Raw genomic sequence first — 27,939 nt, 5'->3', positions numbered from 1 at the left:
AATCTCGTTATCTCGGGCACGGCATTTCAATTTATGGCTTTTAAAAATATCTTGACACAGGATTGAAACTAGTAATCCTTTTCAAAGCTAAGAGAGGGACTCCCGAGCCCGGCACGGCCTTTACTGCATGTCATCCCCCCATCTCTCTCCCATTTCCTGTCAGCTACTTTCTTAGCTAAAAAAAGCTAAGAGAGGGGCGGCGGGGAGGGGTTCTTCCTCAAAGTTGTTCCTCCTTTCCTGTGGAAGCTCACCTAACAACGTCAGTGAAGCGACCACGCAGGTCCCCTCTGCCTCACAGGTGTACGTTCCCCTGTCCTCCGAGGACACGCTGCTAATGTACAAGCGAGCCACATTCCAGTCCTGCTCCACTACCACCCTCTGGCCGCCGGGCTGTAACGGCTGCCCGTCTTTGCTCCACTGGGCCTTGACCGGCCGCGAGTACTGGCAGATGAACTCGGCCGCTTGGCCTTCGGCCACCTGCAGGTCCTGCATCTCGCTCACCACTTCTACCGTGGGATCTGAGGGAGGGTGAGGGGTCAAGGGCGTCATCATGGAGTCATATGGGCTTGGCCCGTAAGACGTATACGGACATGCGCCGGACATGCTGAACGGCATGCCGTATGGACTTTGTAACCCCCCGTTGTAGTACTATGGAGTACAGTAGTAGTATTGGGTGATCATTAATTGTGTAGCGATACGGTAGTGATATGTATATGTGTGAATGTAAATGAATGCACTTTATGAAGCACTTTTGAGAAACTCGCTACATACTGTAAATGGAGCATTTACCACTTTGGGTAGTGTCCAACCGTAAACCGCATGTACAAATTATGGGCTGAATTTACGAAAGGTTTGCGGTGACGCTTGTGCATCTGTGTGCTGGAGCTGTACAGGCCTTTTGGAAAGCAGGTTGCTACTCGTTCAGTAATATGTATTCTAAAGACTGGCAACGCTTAGGTGCCAAAATAGAGGAGGTGACAATTCCAATTGATGACTCCCACTGATTTACTAGATTGGATAAACAACAATGTCATTCATTTATTTTTTGTGCTTATTTCCACAGCTGGCTCATGAGACTGAAATTGTATTTCTAGTCCTACTTTTCATATTCCATAGGTCGGAGTGTGGACCAAACTGCTGACCTATGAATTGATCCATATTAGAGCGTCCGTTATTCTAATTGGCAGACTGCGTTTGACATGATTAGAAAGGGAGGTCAAAGTACATCAATCGTTTGCCTGGGGGCTGACTGCACTCCTTAAACAGTTCATCTCTCCAGACAGAATCATTATTTTTAAACCAAATGGGGTTTTTCATGGCACATGATACACTGTAAAGTGTTAAATTGACAAAGTGTCCATTTATCATCTCCTTGGCAGATATGTATGTGTCTGTTTATGGGTGTGTGAGGTGGTAATGTTTTCTGTTTTTCCCTCAAACTGAATAGGGGTTAAAAAGCCCAAACGTCAATGTTCAGGGTCATGGTCACCACATCGATGACCAATAAGCGCTAGCAGCCACTATGGGAGGATTAGGAGGGAGGAGGGGGGATAGAGGTATCATGATAGTAGTGGGAGCGTTAGGGACAGGGACAGGTGGAGGTGACACTAAAAAGGTAAGTATGGGACAATGACCAGCCTGAGTGGATGGGGTGGAGCAGCACTTCCCTAATGTGAACCTCTAAGTCCACACTTATACACCACAAACACCTAAGTAAAGAATTCATGTTTCCAAAATCAAGCCTATACGAGAATCACACATTATACAATTACCACCGAGGATATTGACTTCCGACAGTAATAATAGATACAAAACTAATTCAGACAGAGCTCTACCAGAATGTCTACACATAAAGATATGCAATGACCACCAAGATAAATAGCAATGATTATAACCATTAGAAAGCTTTAACACATCCGCAACATTGGCCACGCTACCTAAACCGGCTTGAAACAAGTTTGCCGCCCGGGTTTTTCCTTTCTAGTGGTGCTGCTCCAGTGGCATGTGTTTATTTTTAAACCAAAGCAACACTGTACAAATCCTTTGGTGTTAATTTAACTCAGGGGAGAGGATATATGAACACACATGTACCTGTGAGTTAAATTAAGACTGGGATTGTATTGTGCAGAGCATGAATCACTCTAATGCCGTTATTATTAATGAAATGAGAAACCATTTCTGCTCATGCACGGATGAGGCACAGAAATCACAAGTTACGCAGCCAGCTTCTACTCAACATCTGTCAATTCATTCAAGGAGCCTAGAACTCTTTCAAGGACACTGTACAATACTCTAAATTTCTTTCTTATTATTACTGTGTATCAAATAATCCATAATTTCACCATAAACAGTGAAATAATTTAGTTTTAATGTACGTGTAAAAATTTGCCCATAACATAAAATACTGTATTAGGAAGAATACAAAAAATACTGCCATTGCTTAAAAGTACATTATTGCTCGGAAAACAGAGGGATTTATCAAACTGCAGGCTCTGGGGGAGAAAAGAGTTCAAGTGATTTTTGCTCCTTTTCCCTGAATGTCTTGAGAAATGAGCAGCCACATCTCTGACCCGGCCACTTCTAACCCTGATACCTTTCACTAAGAGCTTTGCTGTGGACAGCAGCGCGCCGCCGGCTTTAAACGTGACCGTGCCAGAGTCGTCTGGCGCCAGGTTCTTTAAGGTGAGCGTGTGGACGTGGCCGCCGTGGCTCAGCCCGATCTCAGTGAACGGGCCGTGCGCCAGCAAGGTGCCGTCCAGCCACCACTGCACCTCGCCGGCTGCCCTACCGGACAGCTGACAGGAGAACGTGGCCCACTCCCCAACAAAGACGTCGGTGGGCTTTAAACCAGACACAATGGAGACCTCTTTCACTGCAGAGTGAAACACACACACATATACATATACACAGTCACCAGTGTTTGATTTCGTCGCCTAAAGCTATGACGAAAAACGTTCGCCGACTACCTTTTTTTTCCACTGAAGAAAACAAAGTCATTGTACTGTATGTTTGGTTGCATGCTGAAAATAGCTGATCTACAAGCTCACATGCATCGCAGCACGACACGTTGTGAGCTTGTAGATCTGCTACTTTCAGCAAGTATAAAATCAGCCATTATGACGGCATCAAGGGCACACCAAAACACATTTTAGTAGACTGAATCAACTAAAGTTTAGTCGACTAAAACACTAAAACATTCCAGGTAACTAAGATAAAAACTAAATGCAAACTATTTAAAAGATGACTGACTATGAATCAAAATGCTGTCAAAACCAACACTGATACACACATACAAACTCAGGTTTTCACATTACGCATACTGTACTGTACGTTTAGGACAAACAAATCCTTTGTTATAAAACTACTGCATATGTGTACTGTACATAGAAAAAAGTATAGAGGCCTACAGATAGGCCTACGTACAGTATTAAAAATGTAAAATTTAAAGTTAACATTTTCACAAGAAATTGCGGAAGATGTCTCCCATTGACATTCTCCAGCTCAACCGTAAAAAAGTGATGACAGATCCGCTCAGTGACGCGAGGCAGAGACCATGGGGGACAGAGAGACAACGAGCATATTGAAACCTTGAATACTAGTACCTTGCACTTTCAAAGAGGCGGTGGTGAGCTGGTCCCCGGCGTCGCACGTGTAGTACCCGTTGTCCTCGAGCTCCACGTTCCGCACGGAGAGCTGGCGGACGCACCCTTCCTGACTCATCTCATGCTTCTTACCCGCGTGGAGGACCACGCCGCCTTTCCGCCACTCGACGCGAGCGCTCGCCTTAGAGAGCTCGCAGCGAAACGTAATATCGTCCCCCTCCACGGCCTCCTGGCTCTGCAGCTCTTTCTGGAAGAACGCGGGGGCACCTGGTGGACGAGTTAAAAAAACAGCAGAAAATGAAACGGGGGGAGGTTGAAGACACGAATCTTTGCTGCTGGGGAGATAAAAGTAGATTTTTCGATGATGTATGTTGTTGAGAGCGGACCAGGGTGCATGTTAAAGAGGACAAGGGACATTCAAGAATGTTGCATTGTGAGTTTCAACCGAATCCTTTAATCTTGATCCACAGTCTCGGAAGGCAAGCAACAGGTAAAGGACTTTGTTTTTTCTCCTAGCGCCGGCGTCGTTCTTTACCTTCCACAGTTAAGATGACTTCACACCGACTGTCTCCCGTATCGCAGGTGTACGTCCCAGAGTCCTCAGGAAACAGGTTGTGGATGCGGAGCTGATGGCAAGCTCCGTACATTTTCAGGTCGTACTTGAGACCTGCACTGATGACCAGATTGTTCCTGCTCCAGGTGACAGCGGCCTTGGGGTCAGAGACGGTGCAGGCCAGGGTGACAGTCTCACCCTCTAGGGCCACAGTGTCATGTGGACTCTCTAGTATTAGCACTGCGGATATGGGAAACCCAAGACTATATGTTACCTGCTTTTATAAATAATTATAATTTAGATAAATAGAAACGGATGCATGCGGTGACTTTTACAATAGAGCAAATACTTACCTTAAACTTGTCAGCATCAGCATATTAACAGTTACTTTACTTCCATGCAATATTCAGATTTCAGGCTATCATGACAAAATATTAGAGCCACATTTCAAACTGCCCTTCTCCATTTGAACAATGACAGTTTTAGCAATCAATCTAGTCTAATGCAAATGTCTGTGTTAGCCTTTTAGGTGGCGCTTCGTTTTATAGCAAATGCTATAAAGTGAAGGCCATGGGGATGTGTAGATCACATCTAAGAACACGTCTGGGAAGGTTAAGATGAAAGGGGGGGGGGGGGGGGGGGGAATGGCGGCGGGCTTGGCAGCAGATCTTCCATTAGCAAAAGCAAAGCTGCTTGATGGATGATGGAATGGCATGAGATGGCAGGGATTAAAGACCTCTTAGTGGCCATGTCATGTCCATTACCTTTGGGTTTGTCTTGCACCAGGAGAGCGCACACGGTCTTCTCGGCTCCCACGACAAAGGCCACGTCTCCCGATTCATCCGTGGTGACCATCTTCAGTGCCAGGCGGTGCACTCTGCCCTGGCAGCTCATCTCGTTTAGGTCATTGTTTTGCAGGGGATTGTCTCCGAGCCACCATTCCACATCGGTGACTCCCGAGTGTGTCAGTTCGACCTCAAAGAGGGCGTCCTGGCCAGTGATCACGCCGGTCTGATCATAGAGTTCTCGGACGATGCGCACTCGCTCTGAAGGTGAATGGGGATGATGATGGGGAAGGTCAATTGAGCACATCTGAGGAGCAGGGGTTCTCAACAGGAATCGTTAAAGATGTGCATCACCATGAGGTTGGACCGTTTTACATGAATATATAAACTGCCTCTTATCCTGATGCTAACAAGAATTGCAAGTAGTAGGTACTGTCAAAATTGTTCTAGGAACGCTAGCCTGTGAAATTGTTACCTTTACCTTTGCAGACCAGAAAGCTAACATTACAGTGCCATTTTCACGCAGTGGATAATGTTCTCCCATACGCTACTCTCTCCAGATGCAAATGTTTACAACCTGACCTGGTGGTATGCGAAACTCAAAATATGCCAGTGCAGTTTGCAGTGCAACAAATAAAAATAGTTTTGTGAATGGCAGAAACTTTCAATTGATGTACCGGTACTTTACATATTTTTATTCTCAGCCTCCCTGTTGGAGCTTTCGTCTCCACCAGGACGAAGGCATGGCCGACTCAGGCCGAGGCCATGTTTTTGTGTGTCCGTCCATCTGTGATTCTGTCTGTGGACAGTAAATCTCCAGCACCGTTGGACAGAATGTGGTGACACTGTACACGCAAACTCCCTGGAGGCTAGAGCAGAACCTTTTCCCCAAACATCACATCGACCTGTTATAGGAGTAAGGAAGGCCGGTTTTTGGCATAATACATTTTTGAGGGGCGCTAGCCCCTCCTACGTATATTATACAGGTTTAATGTTTGTTTTAAAAACGCCATTGACTGTACGTCATCTTATCCCTAACACAAACATTAAATGCCATTAACAATAAAGAGAATTTAATGTTTGTTTTGACACCGTTTGTTTTACATCCTCATTACATCACCTAATCATAGCAACATGAGTTAGACTTAGATTAATAGAGGTTACACGTAAAACATAACTGTATGTATTAAGTTTGAGTCGTTGTATTATACCAAATTCCCTCCTCGATGTTGTAAGATGATAAGAGCGCCCCTCACTTCACATGGGTGTGATTTCTTTATATTACTCCTACAGAACAGATTTTACCCAAACGAAACCTATCCAATTTGTCATATTCCATCTTGATTGGCTAAGATTGGCTTCCAAACTTTCCAGGAGTGGCCCGTTTTGAACAAAATTCCTCAAATCATGAATGCATCGTCCAAGCGTCCCACAAGCTTTCCACCATGTTGTTTGTTTTTTAATTTGCTGGCCCACAATAAGCTACCTGGCCTGGTGGAGACCTGTGTTCTGAGGTTTTTCTAGTTGGAGCTAGTTTCAAATATTTAGTTTGGAGTACAGCTAGATCGTATAAACGGGAGCTTGCCATTTTTCCAGACACATCTGTAGCTATTATTCTTTACAGTTTCACATGGGTGTCGCATACTGAAAATAGCCTCACAACGTGTCACATTGCGACTCGTTCTGAGCTTGTAGATCGGCTATTTTTGGTGCAAAACACCAGTGCACAACCAAGTATAAATTATAATAAATTATATTAATAGGTCTAAACTCGCCAACTCACCCTTTAACACTTTCTTACTACTTACTATTGCTTACGTGTAATATAAGAGGTGAGAGCAGGTCAAAACAAAAAATGCTTGTGCTCGCGAGTACTAAAAAATAAAGCATTCCTACCTTCCTATTCCTGAATATGTGCTATTTTGTTTTATGTCAGTTTGACAAATTATTATTAGGGTCCCGGGATTCCAGGCATCAGCCTGCAGGATTTCTATCTGTACCTCTAGTCACGAGACATTAACTCTGAGGTTGTCTTTTACCTTTGACAGTCAGCGTGGCTGTGCTCTGCTTGTCTCCTGTATCGCAGATGTAATCTCCGCCATCGTCCGTCTTCAGCTTATGAACCACAAGCACGTGGGTGGAGCCTCTATGCTCCACAGAGTACTTCTCTCCCTGGGAGAGCAGAACGGAACCCTTCCTCCAGGTCACCTTGGCATCCGGACTGGAGACCTCACAGGACAGGGTGGCTTCGCCGCCCTCCACCACCGCCTGGCTGTCGAGGCCCTTCTTGAATAACACTGGAGCCACTGCCAGAGAGATACCGTCATAAGTTAGGTGAAGATACGAACGCACCGAGTCCGAGACCATAATACTATAGGAGATGGGTGAACAGGTTGAGAGTCCAGGTTAGGTGAACACGCTGAGACAATTATAGGTTATGTGAACATGTTGAGAAGTTTTACCAGAGACCGTCATAGTGTAGGTGAACGTGTTGAGAATGTTTAGGAGAGCCCATTGTAGGTTAGGTGAGCACGCTGAGACCATTCTAGGTTATGTGAACATGTTGAGAAGTTTTATGAGAGACCGTCAAGGTTTAGGAGTAAGGAGTGAGCATGGGAATGATGACATATAGACTTACCGGTATCCTCAAAGGAAATATTCAACTAAGCGATTTTGGAGGCATACAAGAGAAACATGACTAGAATAAGAATACGGTGGGACTGAAATCCCAAGCTAAGTTAAGTTCAGTTGAGCTCATTGCTCAACTGACCGTGGTTTAAGAAAAGGAAAGACGGGTGCACAACATAATCTTTCTTTGAGTTGCTTCATTTACCGCAGCAGCAGTCTCCGATAAACGGACGCATTTCGGCTACTCAGGCCTTCATCAGCATTTATAGAATAAGACTGTTGAAAATCCTGGCACACTCTCACTTCTTCTCTGAAACAGTATTGTTCAGCAATGTACATCAAAACAATTTTCATTTTTCAATACAAATGTTCAGTGGAGCATTCCTCCATTATCAGGTTACGAGAACAACTGATACGCAAGTTGTTGACAATGCATGTCAATATGTCACTGTGCCCATGTTAATATATGACAATAATGACACCGTAAAACTGTTGGATGTCTGTGGAACGTCCTCAGTTAGAGATGTAGAGAATGTCCTTTAGAGTATGAGGAGGTTCGGTGTGAAATATGGACATGATGAAGTGGGAAGTGAGAGGGAATGAGATGAACATTTGGAAATCAATAGCATCCAACGTGGAATGCTTTGTTTAAAATGTCCACAACTGCAGACGCGAGACAGGAGCCTGCATGGTTGATGAAAGAAACATGAAGATTATTTCTTCATATACTTCCATAGCGGGGGAAAAAGGTTCCTCTTACCTCGTACTGTCAGAGAGGCAGTGGAAGTGTGGTTGCCCACTGAAAAGGTTACGGTGCCCGAGTCGACCTTGGTGACTCCTCTGAGCGTGAGGCTGTGCACCCGGCCCTCGTGCTGGATCAAGTTCATCTCGTTGCTCTGCAGAGGGACGTCCTGGAGCTTCCACTGGGCCAGCGGCGCGTCCTCGCGAGAAACCTGGCACTCAAAGTGGACGTCGTCCCCCTCGTGCACCACGCAGCTCTCCAAGTACTTCACTATGGTAACCACAACCTCTGTTTGGAGGGGAAAGGATTGGAGTGGTTGGGATATACTCACTTTGTTCAACATGAGGGTGTATGCACAGTGATCAACATTTCGTTTTCCGGTGATTCAAGGTTTGTTAGAGGGAATGTCAAGGCAAGACAAGACAAGCAAAGAGAGGATGTGCTTACAAAAGAAGACAAAAAAAAGGGACAGAAGGAAATGATTGAAAAACAGGAAAAGTGCCAGACACATGGGTTGAATCAAAAAATAGAATCAGGAATGCGTTGAATTATCTCCCAACTGGATGTGTTACATGGGTGAGTCATTGGGTGAAATGTGGTTAGGATGGGAAAAGGGCATGTGAACAAGGAACGATTTAGGAACAAGGAAAGGTGGGAATGACGCCAGAGGCGAGGAATGTGATCGAGAGGGGACGATGAAGAAAGGATGACAGGATCCTTGCTATAATAATCCCTACCATGCACCGTGAGAATGGCCGAGGTCTTCTGGTTCCCAGAGTCACAGGAGTACTCTCCAGAGTCGTCTCCCTGCAGCGTATAGACGATTAGCTGTGCTTGGGACCCGTCCTGTTTCAGCTGGTACTTGCTGCTCGACTCGATCACCCTGTCGCCGCGTCTCCAGACCACCCTAGCGCCCGGCTTGGTGGTCTCACAGCGGAGAATGGCTATCTCCCCCGCCTCCCTGTCTACGTTCTGTAGCTGGGTCTTGAAAAAGACTGGTTGGGCTACAGGGTGGGGGATGGTGTAAAAACGGAATACATATTGTAAGACACGAGAGAAGACATTATGGGGGGGGGGGGGGAGTGATGTGTTGACACCCCATCACAAGAAAATAAACAAGTGGCGGAAAACGGTTTCTACTCATAACATACCCTTCACAATTAGTCGTGAGGTGCTTTGACGATAACCACTGTCACACGTGTAGCTACCCGAGTCCTCCACGTCTACATCACGGATCACTAGCGTGGCACTGTGTCCTTTCTGTGCGATATCGTATTTGGTACAGGGACAAAGACCCAGCTCTCCCTTCCTCCATTCCACCGCGACCCCAGGTTTAGAGAGCTCACAGCGCAGTGACACACTGTCTCCCTCCTCGGCCTCCTGGCTCTCCAACTCTTTAGTGAAAGTAACCGGGAGAGCTGACGAAAAAAAGGAATAATAAGTGATGATTATCTAACCTACAGTTCCCGCAAAACAATTCAGCAAAGGTAAGCAGCACAAATAAACAAAAAGCTGAAGGAGTCTTTCTATACCAGCAAAACAACCAACGTCCTACCATTTACTATAAGAGTGGCCGAGGTTTCCGCGGCCTCTGCACAGCAAGAATAGGTTCCCGTGTCTCCAGGGTTCAAATCCGAGATCTGGAGTTCAGAAATACGTCCCGTTTCTTTCAGCCGGTACTTTTCTCCAGACTTAAGAGCCTGTGTCCCCTTCTTCCATTCCACGGGGACCCCAGGTTTAGAGAGCTCACAGTGCAGGGTAACACAGCCACCCTCCTCAGCATTCTGGCTCCGCAGCTCTCGAGTGAACGTGACTGGAAGAACTAGGGAGTGAAGGTGGTATGTAATTAAGTGGAGGCCCAAAATGTGTGACCCGCAAATTATCAGATTTGATACCACATATGAAGACTAATCTATATAAAATGCAAAAAGGAGATTCACCATGCTCTTACATCACCCATGGGAGTGGGAGTTTCCAGCATGAAATCAGATCAAAATCGGCCAACAATACTAATACAATTTACTAATGTATAAATCACACAAACAGACCAAGACAAATGTGTGAATGAATGCTCAGACACCACAAAACAATAAACCACACACACACATGACAATGGACAATGACTACCATGGTGCTCAAACATAAGCTGTCGATGCACTAGAGTTTCCCTCTCCTCTTGATATTCTGCTTTGGGGGATCTGAGAGCTATCAACAAATGCACAAACTATGAAATGCCAAAATAATGTTTTTTTCCCCAAAGTAAGGTGCTGGGAATACGTACAATTCAAATTCAGCAAACCTGAACAAAACAATATTTACTTAGAAATAACCAAGACAGTTCAAGTCACACGGTGCACACAGGTGCAGAAAACACAAGATGAACTAATTAAGAAACATACACCGAGCACAACTTGCAAAATGCAGGTAGACAAAACTGGGATGAAATGATACCACAAAAACTCTACCTCCATTCTGTACGGCCTCGAGATTAGTGGACTCAGTGGAAACAGCAGGCTTTTCTTTCTCTGCTGATGTAATACAATGCATTAGACTTTGTACCCACATCTACTTTAATGTAAAGAAAGTAGGAGATATACAATGTATAAATAACCTGCAATAACATTAATAACGATCACCAACTTAAATGTATACTATAAACACAAACGGACCAAGACAAATGTGTGAATGAATGCTCAGACACCAAAAAAACTATAATTACGCCACACACAAATGGACAATGACTACCATGGTGCTCAAACATTACAAAGCTGTGGATGCACTACAGTTTTCCTCTCCTCTTGATATTCTGCTTCGGGGGATCTGAGAGCTACAGTATCAACAAATGCACAAACTATGAAATGCCAAAATAATGTTTTCTTTTCCCAAAGTAAGGTGCTGGGAATACCTGAACCTGAACAAAACACTTTACTTACTTAGAAATAACAGTGTATAATAATAATAATAATAATAATGACAGTTCAAGTCACAAGTGCAGAAAACACAAGATGAAACATACACCGAGCACAACTTGCAAAATGCAGGTAGACAAAACTGGGATGAAATGATACCACAAAAACTATACCTCCATTCTGTACGGCCTCGAGATTAGTGGACTCTGGTTTTGCAGTGACTGCCGAAACAGCAGGTTTTTCTTTCTCTGCTGATGTAATACAATGCATGAGATATGAGACACAACTGAACCTTCTGGTTGTTTAGACACACTTTCTAATTGTCCCTGCCTTCTGTACCTTCTCTCTGCTTGATGTCCTGCTTTGAGGGATCTTCTTTAGGAACGACTGCAGATGCTATGGTTTAGATAAGAGTTATACTGTTGCGAAATCATGAGACATCCTTCATCAAGCAGGTGATTCAAATGAACAGCAGCATGAAGGATTTATCACAAATGTTTAAACTCAAGTGGCAGATTTAAAGTAACAGAAGAGCTAGTCATTCTCAATCCAATGAAAATAAGGCCATGCAATTGTATTTGCTTCTTCATCAGGTCACCTGAGACAGAGGGATCTTTCTTTCCTAATTCTTTATTATCCTCTGTCATATTTGTGGGGAAATAATACAGAAACTCCATCCATATTATTAGAAAAGAAAATATTCATATTTTCATTCAACGATCACCTAGCGGATTAACCAGGGGGGCAGTGAAGCCAATAGTGTCTGAAGCCAGTAGGAAATCCTGACTTCCTGAAAGTTCATATAATGGCCTGTTGTGGCGCTGTCATTGGGCCCAAAAACACCCCATAGCTCCATAGAGGTCCATGCATTTGGTCCCAACTTCACCTAGACTGTATTACCTTAATAACCTTGGTCATGAATACTTTCTGCTTCCAGTCACTAGTTTAAAGTCTCATTTCTGATGTCATAATATTCTTTTTGGAAAATTATGGTCCCATTTATTTAAATGACCATAAAGTCGAGTATGTTCTGAGGGGCGTGGCTACCTTTACAGTCTATGATCGGGATCCATCCCCCGCTCGAGTCAAAATAAAAACCAACGAAGAAGAAGGGGGGAAGTCAGGACCAGCCAATGGCCAGCTGGGCCCAAAACGGATCTAGAAAGATGGCGACTTACAATTCATACTGACAGGCTTCATCTTACGTCCATAATCAGACCCTGAGAACGCTTTGTCCATATATTTTTTTACATTCTATGAGATTAACCTGGGTGAACTCACCTGGGTGAAGCTGAAAACTGAATTTCCCCCATGGGATGAAATATGTCTAGTAAATAGCAGTCTGTCCTACAAATGGTAAATGGTGCATTTATATAGCGCCTTTATCCGAGGCGCTTTACATAGATTGTGCATTACATGTGCATTACATTCACCCATTCACACACACATTCATACACCGATTGCAGCGGAGGCCATGCAAGGTACCAACCAGCACATCGGGAGCAATGTGGGGTTCAGTGTCTTGCCCAAGGACACTTTGACATGTAGACAGGAGGAGACGGAATTCGAACCACCGACCATTGGATCATTGGACGACCTGCTCTACCTCCTGAGCCACAGCCACCCCACCTCCTACAGTATATAATGCATGTTCTTGCATCCTTATTGCGACGCATACCTTGCTTGGCTTCTTTCTTATGAGGCTCCACTGCAGGAGCTGGTGACTTGTCAGCTGTGATTTAAATCAATATGATAATGATAAATTGAGTAACTAAGCCAAGTCTAAATACAATATAAGGACATAATAACACAACCACAGACAGAACAGTTTATCAAGTAATCACACCAAAACCAAGGTGCCAGAAACGTTGGAGGGCAGCAATGTTCAGCGCAACATAATAATGTGACATCAGCTCACATTCACAATTAGTCCATTAGGCTTAAACTGACAACAGAGAAAAGCACATGGCTTGAAATTGAAGACAAGGTGGATGTCCATTCCACAGACGATGTACAACAAGAAGACCAATGTTTTGTAAAGCAACAGATAAGAACTGAGACCAAACTGGGACAACATATCTCACCCAACCACAGACAGAAGTGTATCATACTAAAACCTCATGCCAGAGACGTTTGAGGGCAACAAACAACGTTCAGGGCAACACCATAATGTGACATCAGCTCACAATTAGTCCATTTTGCTGACAACTGACAACAGAGAAAAGCACATGGTTTGAAACTGAAGACAAGGTGGATATCCATTTCACAGACGATATGCAACAAGAAGAGCAATGCTTCTTTAAAACAACAGATTACTTGGAAGAACTGGGATGAAACACAGCGAAGCACACGAGCACCACAAAACCTCTACCTTCATTCTGTATGGACTCCAGCTTAGTGGACTCTGGTTTTGTAGGGATGGCAGGAACAGCAGGCTTTTCTTTCTCTGCTGATGTAATAAAACACATTAGAGTTTTAACTCAACTACTATAATAATAAAGAATGCAGGACAGATGCATAATTAACTAGAAAAAGTGCCCCTCGGGGCACAGGTCTCCACCAGGGCAGGTCAGGTTGTGGCCTCCTGGTGGCGCTATACTAGGCCAATGTGAAAAGGGTGTCATTTCTTCTTATGTGAAATGTGAAAAGGGTAGGAGGGGGGCTATAACAGGCCGTTCTGGAAAATTCATCGTTGGCATCCAGGGAGAGTGTGTGTGCAAAATTTGGCATCGACCGTGTTCACGGTGCCAGAGATTAGTTGTACACAGACGGACACACACTGACGGAGTGCAAAACATACTCTCTCAATAAGGAATTAACTATGGCAAAATGTATAGCGATGACCAATACAAATTTACAAGGGCAGCTTATTTAAAAGAAAATCCAACTCCCCAGCAAACACACATGCTGAGTGAAGCTATTGATGAGGCGTGAGACACAACTTAACCTTCTGGATATTTAGACCTATGTTTAGACACACTTTCTAATTGTCCCTTCCTTCTGTACCTTCTCTCTGCTTGATGTCCTGCTTTGAGGGATCTTCTTTAGGAATGACTGCAGATGCTATGGGTTTAGATAAGAGTTATACTGTTGTGAAATCAAGAGACATCCTTCATCAAGCAGGTGATCCAGATGAACAGCAGCATGAAGGATTTATCACAAATGTTTAAACTCAAGTGGCAGATCTAAAGTCAAGTAACAGAAGAGCTATGTAGTCATTCTCAATCGAATGAAAATAAGGCAATTGTATTTGCTTCTTCATCAGGTCACCTGAGACAGAGGGATCTTTCTTTCATAATTATTTATTATCCTCTGTCATGTTTGTGGGGAAATAATACAGAAACTCCATCCAAAATTATTAGAAAAGAAAAGATTCATATTTTCATACAACGATCACCTATGTTTCCTTAGCAGATTAACGCTGGCAAGGCACAAGCTTTAGCTTGTGTACTATATGATAATATATAACAATAATAATCAAATATAATAATTTACAAAAGTGCTGCACAGGTTCTTAAAATACGTGGTCCCCTTCCTCTGTGGGCAGCACACAGCTAGCCTGGTAAGGTAACCCATCCCGGTCGTGTGAATTCACATTATCATGTGTCTTCTTCAGACCGGTCTGGCCCCATGCAGGGTACCAACCAGCACATCAGGAGCAATGTGGGGTTCAGTGTCTTGCCCAAGGACAGTTCGACACAGGAGGAGCCGGGATTCGAACCACCGACCCATGGATCATTGGACGACCTGCTCTACCTCCTGAGCCACAGCCACCCCGCCTCTTACAGTATATAATGCATGTTCTTGCATCCTTATTGCGACGCATACCTTGCGCTCCTTGCTTGGCTTCTTGCTTATGAGGCTCCACTGCAGGAGCTGGTGACTTGTCAGCTGTGATTTAAATCAATATATGATCAATTATAACTTAAATAAGTAACTAGGCCAAGTCTAAATACAATACAAGGACATAACACAACCACAGACAGAACAGTGTATCAAGTAATCACACCAAAACCAAGCTGCCAGAAACGTTGGAGGGCAACAATGTTCAGCGCAACACAATAATGTGACATCAGCTCACATTCACAATTAGTCCATTAGGCTTAAACTGACAACAGAGAAAAGCACATGGCTTGAAATTGAAGACAAGGTGGATGTCCATTCCACAGACGATATACAACAAGAAGACCAATGTTTTGTAAAGCAGCAGATTATAAGAACTGAGACCAAACTGGGACAACAAATCTCACCAATGAACCACAGACAGAAGTGTATCAAACTAAAACCATATGCCAGAGACGTTTGAGGGCAACAAACAACGTTCAGGGCAACACCATAATGTGACATCAGCTCACAATTAGTCAATTTGGCTGACAACTGACAACAGAGAAAAGCACATGGTTTGAAACTGAAGACAAGGTGGATATCCATTTCACAGACGATATGCAACAAGAAGAGCAATGCTTCTTTAAAACAACAGATTACTTAGAAGAACTGGGATGAAACACAGGGAAGCACACGAGCACCACAAAACCTCTACCTTCATTCTGTGTGGACTCCAGCTTAGTGGACTCTGGTTTTGTAGTGACGGCAGAAACAGCAGGCTTTTCCTTCTCTGCTGATGTAATAAAACACATTAGAGTTTTAACTCAACTACTATAATAATAAAGAATGCAGCACTGATGTCTCCACCAGGGCAGGTCAGGTTGTGGCCTCCTGGTGGTGCTATACTAGGCCAATGTGAAAAGGGCGCCATTTCTTCTTAGTTGTACACAGACGAACGGACACACACGGACGGAGTGCAAAACATACTCTCTCAATAAGGAATTAACTATGGCAAATTTTATAGCGATGACCAATAGAAATTTACAAGGGCAGCTTATTTAGAAGAAAATCCAACTCCCCAGCAAACACACATGCTAAGTGAAGCTAATGATTGAGACGTGGCACAACTTAACCTTCTGGATGTTTAGACCTATATTTAGACACACTTTCTAATTGTCCCTGCCTTCTGTACCTTCTCTCTGCTTGATGTCCTGCTTTGAGGGATCTTCTTTAGGAACGACTGCAGATGCTATGGTTTAGATAAGAGTTATACTGTTGTGAAATCATGAGACATCCTTCATCAAGCAGGTGATCCAGATGAACAGCAGCATGAAGGATTTATCACAAATGTTTAAACTCAAGTGGCAGATTTAAAGTCAAGCAACAGAAGAGCTAGTCATTCTCAATCAAATTAAAATAAGGCCTTTCACCTGAGACAGAGGGATCTTTCTTTCCTAATTCTTTATTATCATCCGTCATGTTTGTGGGGAAATAATAAAGAAACTCCATCCATATTATTAGAAAAGAAAATATTCGTATTTTTATACAACGATCACCTATGTTTCGTTAGCAGATTAATGCTGGAAACTTACAAATGAGCGTCATTTGTTTTGGATCATTCGTTCGGTTATGCACTCATAGTAGATGGTTGTTGCATGGCATGCAAAAATAGAACAGATCTACAAGCTATCAACGGGTAAAAACAGACGTGCGTTGTAGCTTGTAGATCTGTTTTTGTTGTCTGGGGTCTCATCTCACGGCCAAGCTACACCAGGCAATTTTGTGCGAGTGCGTATGCCTTTACTGCGAGCATAAAGTGCGTTTGGATAGGACCAATATTATGTCAATGATACCAGCAGGGACGTGGTGGGCCCATAATTCAGCCTGGGAAGTGGAGTTGTGGAGGCCCTCTAGGCGCGCGGCCGATGGCTGCGTGCCGAAGAAACTAAACACTGACGTTTCCTATATAATACCTTGCACTCCTTGCTTGGCTTCTTGCTTATGAGGCTCCACTGCAGAAGCTGGTGACTTGATATGATCAATAATAACTTAAGTAACTAAGCCAAGTCTAAATAAAATACAAGGACATAATAACAACCACAGACAGAACAGTGTATCAAGTAATCACACCAAACCCAAAATGCCAGAAACGTTGGAGGGCAACAATGTTCAGCGCAACACAATAATGTGAAATCAGCTCACATTCACAATTAGTCCATTAGGCTTAAACTGACAGAGAAAAGCACATGGCTTGAAATTGAAGACAAGGTGGATGTCCATTCCACAGACGATATACAACAAGAAGACCAATGTTTTGTAAAGCAACAGATTATAAGAACTGAGACCAAACTGGGACAACATATCTCACCCAACCACAGACAGAAGTGTATCAAACTAAAACCACATGCCAGAGACGTTTGAGGGCAACAAACAACGTTCAGGGCAACACCATAATGTGACATCAGCTCACAATTAGTCCATTAGGCTGACAACTGACAACAGAGAAAAGCACATGGTTTGAAACTGAAGACAAGGTGGATATCCATTTCACAGACGATATGCAACAAGAAGAGCAATGCTTCTTTAAAACAACAGATTACTTGGAAGAACTGGGATGAAACACAGCGAAGCACACGAGCACCACAAAACCTCTACCTTCATTCTGTATGGACTCCAGCTTAGTGGACTCTGGTTTTGTAGGGATGGCAGAAACAGCAGGCTTTTCCTTCTCTGCTGATGTAATAAAACACATCATTTACTATAATAATAAAGAATGCAGGACAGATGCATAATTAACTAGAAAAAGTCAGGTCTCCACCAGGTCAGGTTGTGGCCTCCTGGTGGCGCTATACTAGGCCAATGTAAAACGGGTGCCATTTCTTCTTATGTGAAATGTGAAAAGGGTGGGAGGGGGGGAGCTATAAAAGGCCGTTTTGGAAAATTCATCGTTGGCATCAAGGGAGTATGTGTGCAAAATTTGGCATCGACCGTGTTCACGGTGCCGAAGATTAGTTGTACACAAACGGATGGACACACACGGACGGAGTGCAAAACATACTCTCTCAATAAGGAATTAACTATGGCAGATTTTATAGCGATGACCAATAGAAATTTACAAGGGCAGCTTATCAAACTCCCCAGCAAACACACATGCTGAGTGAAGCGATTGATGAGATCATGATGTGAGGCACAACTTAACCTTCTGGATGTTTAGACCTATGTTTAGAGTACACACTTTCTAATTGTCCCTGCCTTCTGTACCTTCTCTCTGCTTGATGTCCTGCTTTGAGGGATCTTCTTTAGGAACGACTGCAGATGCTATGGGTTTAGATAAGAGTTATACTGTTGTGAAATCACGGGACATCCTAAACAAGTTTGATCCGGATGAATTGCAGCATGAAGCATCAATCTCAAATGTTAAAGCTCAAGTGGCAGATATCAAGGCAGCTATATAGTCATGCTCAACCGAATGAAAGAAGAACTTGCTATTGTAAGTACATTATAATAATTTAGCTTCTTCAACCAGCATCACCAGGCTGAGACAGAGCGATCTTATATTATACAACACATCGTATTATAATCGTAGCCTTCTTTGGCATTCTCTGCATATTTATGGGAAATAAGACTGTAAAATATTAATATTTTCATATAAACATAATCAATATGTTCTATAGCAGATGGAAAGATTTGGAACCCGAACTACAATATATTATTGCACAATTGTGTTGCGCATGTTCTTGAAATACTTGGGTCTCAAACCAACTGGAGTCGTCAACTTAACCAATAATCGGTATGCATGCCCAATGAAATATCACACACCAGAGGCTGAACTCCATCATTATAGCTCCCACTCCCTGGTTGGGGCATCTGAGCAGGAGAGGCAACTATAGATTCCACTACCCACTACTCCACTATACTAACTGTATGAGACGTGACATGTCCTTTTTTTTGCCAGTTTCTATGTGGATTTACAACGAGACACATGTTTGGTCGCTCAGCCAGGTCAAGTGTCATTTCACAATAAGAGACTCTGGCTTCCAATGACACTTAGTTGTTGTACTGTTTGCACTGTCACTTTTCTTTGCATTGCACCGATTGTACTGGTTGCACAGTTTGTCACCAAAAACACCTTTTTGTGCATAGTGCAGGATAGTTTTATAGCTTTCTATCTATCTATATTCATAATTAATCATTGAAGGAAATAGGGGCAGGGATGGATGAGAAGATAACATCAGTCTGTCACATCTGTCAACACATTCTTGAATTATTTACGTGCTGCATACCTTGCACTCCCTGCTTGGCTTCTTGCTCAAGAGGCTCCACTTTGAGCGGTACTGCAGGGTCACGTGGCTTTTCAGCTGTGATTTAAATCAATATTAACAATTAGAACTTAACCTAATTCCAAAGGACATTACCGGTATAACATATTATATACAAGACCAGTAGACCACAGACAGAACAGTGTATCAAATCAAAACCAGAAGCCAGAAAGGTTTGAGGGCAACAAACAACGTTCAGGGCAACACAATCAGCTCACAATTAGTCCATTGGGTTTAAACAGAGAAAAGTGCATGGCTTGGAAAGACAAGGTGGATGTCCATTCCACAGACAATATACAATATATTTTTTTTAAAGCAACAGATTTTGAACTGAGACCAAACTGGGACAACATATCTCACCCAACCACAGACAGAAGTGTATCAAACTAAAACCACATGCCAGAGACGTTTGAGGGCAACAAACAACGTTCAGGGCAACAGCATAATGTGACTTCAGCTCACAATTAGTCCATTGAGCTTAAACTGACAACAGAGAAAAGCACATGGCTTGAAATTGACCACAAGGTGGATATCCATTAATATGCAACAAGAAGAGCAATGCCTTTTAAGAACTGAGCGACATTAGAAGACCACAAATAAAGCAGGACATACAGTATTTACCTTCCTCCACAACATTGAACTTGTTTGTCTTGTTGTCCTGTCCGCCTGCCACTTGAGATGGAGTCTTGACTGCTGTGTTAAAACAATATGGGCACTAGTGAAACGGTCCTCTGAGAACCAATGTAACATTTACTTGCACTTGATCGTATAGTATAACAATGCAGCATTATTAGGCACTTTAAATGTAAAAGACAAGAATCGGACCATGCAAGTATGCTGTGGTCTATCCCTAAATGTCTATCTTTGTAACTGTCTTAAGCTGCAGGATTTTAAATCAGACTAAAGCTTTTAACCCACCAGCAGATCAAAATATGAACACTGAATCACTACCATGTCTTGTGTGACATGAGCCGCCAAACCTTGATTAACATGGCATTTTGTCAACAATGTGTGCTACTACTGTACGTGCTTCCAAAAGTCATTTTGTCAGTTCAACATCATTACCATCGTGGAGTAAAAATAAGTGTTCCTGCACACTGTCTTCACGTAAAAAAACATTATTAAACAAGGGAGAAGAAAGTTTTGGTTAACTGACTGAATTACCGTAAGTTTAGTAAGTGTGTAGGACTACTTTTTGTTTTACGTTGGCTGTTCTCTCCTACAGTACGTACTGTACCTGCCATAAGTAAGTGTGTAAAAGGACTTTGTACAACCAAAACATGCTCAGTAAAAAATATAAATCACTGAAGTGAGGGGCGCTCTTATAATCATACATCACTTTCCGGCCAATCACAATTGGTGACTTCACTTTTCTGCCCTCACTTTTTATCCTCAACGCATACTTTGCTCAGCCAATCAAATCATCTCAATTCCATGCTCAGCCAATCAAATCATCGCTATTATACACACAACGCTGGGCATAGGAGGGGCTAGCACCGCTCAAAAAAATAGAATGGAAATACTGGTAAACAGTGAACACTAAAAGGGAAAGCATCATTTAAAGTAGACGGTATAATTATGTTTAAACTTTCAACTAAGTATATGACACACTGCAGCTGGTTCATCAAAGAACCATTATTATTATTATTATTGCTGCTACTGAGTGGACCATCGTTTGTCAGCGTAGAAAATGAGACACAACTGAAGCAGTAAGTTGTAAAAGTAAAGTGAACAGCATCCTTCCAGACCTTGGACTGCTGCTTTGGTCCCCCCTGCTTCCCTATCTCTTGTTTGGCAGCTGCTCTAGTAGCATGAATCCTCTCTGCCGTGAAGAACACAATAGTAACCCCAACCGCCTTACAGTGACAGACAGGTGTTGCAGCCAGAAACGCAAAGAGGCAGCCAACAAGAACGACCTTGCAAAAAGCAATCTCCACAGTCTTTCCATCTCCCCACCTCCCATTCTGTGCTCCACTCTATATATGGATTCCCTTCTTTTTTTCTTTTTTTTAAGCAATAACTGAGGTTTAACAGCTGCTGTATGATTCAGTATTGTATACTGTATGCTGATATCTCCACAGAAAAAGAATGTACTGTAAATTGTGGGAGAGGTAATCGTGGTTGTTATAGGGCCACACATACGGTTTACGCTGATCAAACCCTTTTGCAAATACGATTCAGTCAATGTCGTACGCCATTATAGAAGCAACAACACTACAGCAAGTACAAAGCACTGGAGATACCGGTAAGTACTGTACTGTAGGTTTCCATAACAAGAGACACGAAGACAACGGGAACTGATAGCAGTGCGGTCTGTAAACTGTAAGCTAATTAAACAGAGAAGTGGAACAACAAGACCGGGTCAAAATCCAACAAGTACTGTAGGCTTTCATAACCAGAGACAGGAGGACGACAGGAATTAATTTGACTGTCAAAGGAAATCTTAAACACATAAATGGAAAAACAACACTACAACAGACAAGGTCCTTTCAGATGGGCACTGGATCGACGACAGGTCTGCTCATGAGGGTCGCGACAATGCAAGCGTAAAGAAAGAACGCTCAACACAATCCAGGTCTAGTCAGCCGCAGGCGTGTGCACGGAACAAGCACGCGCGACAATTTCACGGGACTACTTTATTTCACATTAATATGCTTGCATTGTCGCCCCTCAAATTCTCCGCGCGTACAAAAAACACCTGCAGGCCTCACATTGAAAATGAATTACTAGACGCGTCAGTCGCTGCCCGTCTGAAAAGGACCTTTATTATACTGTATTAGTCTTCAGGGCCGGTCCAAAAACACTGGTTATAATCTAATCAAGCCAGTACAAAGTTTGAGATCACAAGATCACAAGCAGTCTTGATTTAGCCATGAATTATTCATCTGTTGACATTAACAACAGTCCAGATGGTGAATCCAACAAAACTTTGGAGACTATTTAGTAGTGCTTTAGTTTGTCTTCATCCCTGTGCTGTGTGCCTCACAGCTGAGTAACCACAGCAGTGACTGCACATAACAGACAGCAGCCAGAGATACTGACGCCAACAGGCATTCCTCACATCTGTCCCTACCTTCCTCTCCCCCTTTGGCTTGTGCTTGCTGGGACCCTTGTTCATGGGGTTGTTGTCTTGGAATCTCTCCAGTTGTTGAAATCTTCACAGCTGATAAAATTAATGGAAATATCACAGCCATAACATTCAGTGGTATTTTTTAAATAGCTGAAAACGTCGTTTTAAGTTGCTGTGTATGCAACACTATTGCATAATGTGTTTGCAAGAGCAAACTCCTTCGGACAGACAGTAGTTAAGCTCATGAATCATTCAATCGGGCAGTTTACAACAGTAAACACCAATGGCATTCTCCATTTTGTAAAAGTGGCACAATTAAGGTAAAAGCAGAGGAAGAAATCAGACAATACTGTAGACCAGACAGCATTGATTGGGCAAAGTGAAGTGGGCTGAAAGCAGTGCTTCAAACGCATAATGGCAACAAATTCAGCACTAAACAACTGTCAAATTTGAAGACATGGAAGAAATAGAAATATTTAGGATGAAAGTCAGGGTTATCTTAACAGACCAAACTAATTAATTCCCACTAGGAAGTTACTGGTAGAATTATGTCTCCAGGAGTAGCACTTTCAAGATATACTATTAATTTAATAATAACATGAGCAGAGGGTAAAGCAATAAGCATAGGCAAAGTAACTCTGCCCATTACCTGCTACTGTCTCATTGATTTCCTGCTGCTTGACCGCGTCTTTGGCGGCAGTCGATGGTGTTTCAGGTTTCACAACTGGAATACAAACATAATATTGGCAACGCCCAATTTAACAAGTAGTGCGTCATTTGCAAGTAACATGCAAAATGCAACATCTAATAAGCCTGCTTTATACTTAGTTGTTTGCCTGTTTCACACACCAAAAATAGCAGATCTGCAATGTGAGCTTGTAGATTGGCTATTTCCGTGCGCAACATGGCTTGCACTCAAGTATAAACTAGAACTGGGCACTCCGCTGAGCACATATCTCCGCCAGGATGGGTGGCCTACCGTACAACATACGGTTCAACTTTCCACATTGGTGGTGCCCCCTATGGGCAAAAGTGAAAGCACTTTGGAGGTGTGCTCTGTAGAGGCCCCTCAACATGCAATTCCAAGTTGGGGTTAATTGGATGTGGTGTTCATGAATATAGAGTATTTTGTTGTAATAAATATGCCCCTTACACTATTTCTGGAAGCCAATTACAGATAAACACAGTATGGCATATCAAAAGCTGTATTAGTTAGCTAGGTAGAAATGGGCGTGGCCTATGTTTCTGCCTACCTTCACCTCCCTTTTGGGTCTCCTGTTTGTTGGCTGCAACGGCAGTTAAAGTCTTAGCATCTGCAAAATTGTACATCAAATCAGCCACTGAACACCAGGACATCAAGTGGCAAAATATGGTAGAAACGCTCCAAAACATTCAATAGGCAAGTTATGTGCAGTACAGTATGTGCCAAACCAAAAGCAATATGCCACGTCACAGAGCCATGAGGTCAACGGCACCATTTTCAGACAGACACCAATAATATGGTACAATAATGACCACGAGCATGACCTCCAATCTGCCAAAGACATTCAAGCAAAGCTAGGATAAGCATTGCGCAACAACAAATAAAGCAATTTGCCACAGTGAATAGCATCAATCTATAGTCAAATGCAATGAGACAAACAGACCACTGTCATATCGAAAGCGCCATTTTGCCATGACAGAAAGCTAGTGCACGTATAGCAACAAAACATGTATGTATCATGTACACAACAGTTGTAGCTGTAAACAACATACGGCCCAGGTTTAAACTTAGTTTATATTCAACTGCACTGTCTGCACAATGTTGTCACTCGCCAAAAATAACTGACTTAAAAAAAAAAAAAAGGAAATGGAAAATTGGTTATTCTGCGAGTGACACCAGTGTGCAATGAAGCGTGAATTTGGCTATAGAGTGCAAATGCCAAAAGAGCAGAGTAGAGTGTACTGTATATAGCTAGAAGCCAAACTGCTGCTAATGGGAATTTCCCCATACCTTCCTCTTTGCATTCCTTCCTGGACTCCAATGAGGCAGCTTGATCAGCCATGGACTTCACAGCTGTGATGAAACATTCAGAAATGTTGAATGCCATGAGACATGACATCAGCTAGGATTATGATAACCAGCTAAGCTTGACGGAATTACTGGCCTGTAGCAAATCAGAGCCAAACCATAAATTGGTAAAAGCACAGATGGGACACAACTCGCACCTGTGTCTTCTTAGAGATAATGATGACAGGGACTTAACATGAATCCCACCAGTTCATTTTCAGCACAATAGACGATGAGTACGCACAATTCAGATGAAAAGCTAATTATAGCAAACTCACAAAGATGTGTAATGACAACCTTCATCAACAACACTAAACAAGAAGCATTCGTTGCCATGCAGCAGGGTATGGTTACAGAATGCTGAGAATGGTCTGTGTCGGCCTATGCAGTATATGTATGTCAAAACAGAGCAGGAATTCTTCAATATATCCTACAGCAACCCTAGCAGATGTTTTAGGCATCCTTTTTGGGGTTCATATAGCTCTGAACACCAAGGTGAACCAATGTGAAATCCTGTAAATCCCCAAAGAACACTGATTGTCTTCAACAACTGCATATTCTACAGTGCTTCACAAACAGAGAGACAAACAGACAAAAACACCATGAAACAGTGAGAGACAGACAGGACATGTTGCTTTAGACAGCATCATGAAAACACCATGAAACAGTGAGAGACAGGACATGTTGCTTTAGACAGCAACATGAAAACACTTAATGACAAACTGCATCATACAACCAATGATTAAACATGACAGAGAAAAGTGTGATGCCATTTCTGTACACACATACTGTAAATATACAGTATATGCACATGTACTCAACTGTAACACACACACACACACACACACACACACACACACACACACACACACACACACACACCCACACACACACACACACCCACACACCCACACACGAGGTTGGTGCAGAGTTAATAGAAAACACCTCATAGTGAACATTTCTTCTGCAGATAAAAGTTAATCTGCGTTACTTCTAAATCCTCCTCCTACCCTTGATCTTGATGCTGGCTGTGCTCTTCTGGTCTCCACACACACAGCTGTATTCTCCACTGTCTTCCGGCACCACAGTGCTGATCAGGAGTTCGTTCACGGAAGCTTTCTGTTTCATCTGGTACTTTTCTCCAGACTTCAGCACCTGTGTTCCCTTCCTCCATTCCACAGGAAGCCCAGGTTTAGAGAGCTCACAGTGCAGAGTAACACTGGCCCCTTCCTCAGCCTCCTGGCTCTCCAACTTCTGCTTGAAGGTCACTGGCTGAGCTGAAGAAGTATTAGCTGTTAGTAAATAGCCACGGGCAAACGCTACGATTGTACAGTAACAGATTCCAGAGAAAGAAAGGAAAACGATGAAATTATTTTATGAACCACATCAGCATCATCTGAAGTAGGGCTCCAAGACAAAAAACAGAGATGTTATATAACCATGCCACATGTTATGTGCTGTATAAGTGTAGTACACAACCTTGACCATGTACTATGTCCTTAAACTTTGACAAACATTTAAAAATAAATAATAACAGCGCTGCTCATCTGCCAATAAAAAAAAATCGTATTAAATCTGTTCAGAGTGCTCTCTGTTAAAGACAAACAAGCAGACAGACAGATGCAGACAACAATACACCCACTCCGTTGGCTGTGGGTGCAAAACAAAATAATATCGAAATCCGTAAACCTTTTTCCCACGCAATTTCCATTGTCCAATTTTGGTATTATGTTTTTATTTTTTCCACATCCTCCTCCTACCCTTGATCTTGATGCTGGCTGTGGTCTTCTGGTCTCCACACACACAGCTGTATTCTCCACTGTCTTCCGGCACCACAGTGCTGATCAGGAGTTCGTTCACAGAGGCTTTCTGTTTCATCTGGTACTTTTCTCCAGACTTCAGCACCTGTGTTCCCTTCCTCCATTCCACAGGAAGCCCAGCTTTAGAGAGCTCACAGTGCAGAGTAACACTGGCCCCTTCCTCAGCCTCCTGGCTCTCCAACTTCTGCTTGAAGGTCACTGGCTGAGCTGAAGAAGTATTAGTTGTTAGTAAATACACAATGGCAACGCTGCGATATACAGTACAACTACTACATTCCAGAAGACAATGTTAATGCCAATTTCAGTAAATGAACAAAAAGCAGTACATGAAATAATGTTATACACCAGTGGTTTTCAACCAGTGGTCCTTGAGAGGGTTCCAGGTGGTCCCCGGGTAAATGATGGAGAGAGAGTCGGTAACCAAACGGACCCTTATTAGATCTTTGACTTGTACGGGTCCATATGGTTTCATTTTACACTCTCAAGAGTTAAATTTAGTGTTAAAGATCTGCATTACTTAATTTACAAGAAGTGTACAGAGAATGTAAAATAATTGTTATTATGATCCACATTACAATACAGCATGGAATTGTGAAAATCTATTATCCAATGACAACACAATATCTAAAAGTCTTGAGTCTGACAGGCTATATCTCATCAAATGGTGGTCCGTAGCTCAAATGCCAAATAAATAATGGCCCTTGATATGAAAAGGGTTGAAAACCACTGTTATATACATCATTAGCATCAACTAAAGCATGGCTCCAAAACAAAAACGAGAGATGTTAAACCCATGCAACATGCTATATAAGTATAGTGCTCAAACATGGCCTTGTACTATGACTAATACTTTAACAAAAACTAAATAATAATAGAGCAGCTCATTGTCCAATTTTGTTTTCATTTTTCCACATCTTCCTCCTACCCTTGATCTTGATGCTGGCTGTGGTCTTCTGGTCTCCACACACACAGCTGTATTCTCCACTGTCTTCCGGCACCACAGTGCTGATCAGGAGTTCATTCACAGAAGCTTTCTGTTTCATCTGGTACTTTTCTCCAGACTTCAGCACCTGTGTTCCCTTCCTCCATTCCACAGGAAGCCCAGGTTTAGAGAGCTCACAGTGCAGAGTAACACTGGCCCCTTCCTCAGCCTCCTGGCTCTCCAACTTCTGCTTGAAGGTCACTGGCTGAGCTGAAGAAGTATTACTTGTTTTGTTAGTAACCGGCGAAAGCAAAAGACATACACATGCCAGGAAAGATAAGTAGAAAATATGTTTTATCAAATCAATCCAATATCAATCCAATATAGATTTTGTGGTTGCCCAAAATTATGCAACCTTCGTTTGGCCCATCATTGACATAATGTGCAATGTATCCATTCCAATACATGATACGTCAATGTGACGTTAGCACAAACGCCCTACCGATTAAAAATAATAATAATTACATACTAGGGATGTACCGATGAGACATTTTGGCCGATATCGATATAATTAATTGCGGTTATGGCCGATAACTGATATAACCGATGTTGATAATTTTTGCCATTCTGAAAAAGGCTTATAATCTCTGAATTTAAAAATGTTCCTACTTGTTGACTGTTTTGAAAGCTTCCCCAGAAAACATTGATATAATT

General features: G+C 42.8%; 1 protein-coding gene across 29 annotated transcripts in view; it reads right to left on the bottom strand.

Annotated features, from left to right (window-relative positions):
• Nucleotides 1-27,939, bottom strand: part of obscnb (obscurin, cytoskeletal calmodulin and titin-interacting RhoGEF b) — a 100,778-nt gene that overhangs the window by 30,690 nt on the left and 42,149 nt on the right. The window contains exons 35-58 of one of the 29 annotated variants that reach the window (XM_080779247.1): nucleotides 27,229-27,495; nucleotides 26,244-26,510; nucleotides 25,494-25,760; nucleotides 24,427-24,489; nucleotides 23,687-23,746; nucleotides 23,083-23,157; nucleotides 22,437-22,526; nucleotides 19,985-20,056; nucleotides 19,328-19,402; nucleotides 18,306-18,362; nucleotides 17,700-17,777; nucleotides 15,760-15,837; nucleotides 15,048-15,110; nucleotides 14,226-14,282; nucleotides 13,591-13,668; nucleotides 12,898-12,951; nucleotides 11,559-11,615; nucleotides 8,329-8,598; nucleotides 6,980-7,246; nucleotides 4,920-5,201; nucleotides 4,138-4,395; nucleotides 3,603-3,869; nucleotides 2,594-2,872; nucleotides 252-518 (exon numbers count right to left, since the gene is read on the bottom strand). In XM_080779247.1, coding sequence (XP_080635373.1) covers nucleotides 252-518; nucleotides 2,594-2,872; nucleotides 3,603-3,869; nucleotides 4,138-4,395; nucleotides 4,920-5,201; nucleotides 6,980-7,246; nucleotides 8,329-8,598; nucleotides 11,559-11,615; nucleotides 12,898-12,951; nucleotides 13,591-13,668; nucleotides 14,226-14,282; nucleotides 15,048-15,110; nucleotides 15,760-15,837; nucleotides 17,700-17,777; nucleotides 18,306-18,362; nucleotides 19,328-19,402; nucleotides 19,985-20,056; nucleotides 22,437-22,526; nucleotides 23,083-23,157; nucleotides 23,687-23,746; nucleotides 24,427-24,489; nucleotides 25,494-25,760; nucleotides 26,244-26,510; nucleotides 27,229-27,495 — 3,648 coding nt within the window. Of the gene's footprint in view, nucleotides 1-251; nucleotides 519-2,593; nucleotides 2,873-3,602; nucleotides 3,870-4,137; nucleotides 4,396-4,919; nucleotides 5,202-6,979; nucleotides 7,247-8,328; nucleotides 8,599-9,047; nucleotides 9,315-9,461; nucleotides 9,729-9,865; nucleotides 10,133-11,392; nucleotides 11,471-11,558; nucleotides 11,616-12,897; nucleotides 12,952-13,590; nucleotides 13,669-14,225; nucleotides 14,283-15,047; nucleotides 15,111-15,759; nucleotides 15,838-17,699; nucleotides 17,778-18,305; nucleotides 18,363-19,327; nucleotides 19,403-19,984; nucleotides 20,057-22,436; nucleotides 22,527-23,082; nucleotides 23,158-23,686; nucleotides 23,747-24,426; nucleotides 24,490-25,493; nucleotides 25,761-26,243; nucleotides 26,511-27,228; nucleotides 27,496-27,939 lie in introns of all 29 variants that reach the window. The other 28 variants (XM_080779275.1, XM_080779258.1, XM_080779269.1 and 25 more) reach the window with 28 other exon arrangements.

This window comes from Protomyctophum bolini (assembly GCF_963924005.1).
Source record: "Protomyctophum bolini genome assembly, chromosome: 12".
NCBI lineage: Eukaryota > Metazoa > Chordata > Actinopteri > Myctophiformes > Myctophidae > Protomyctophum > Protomyctophum bolini.
This window is presented reverse-complemented; position numbering and strand designations above follow the sequence as displayed.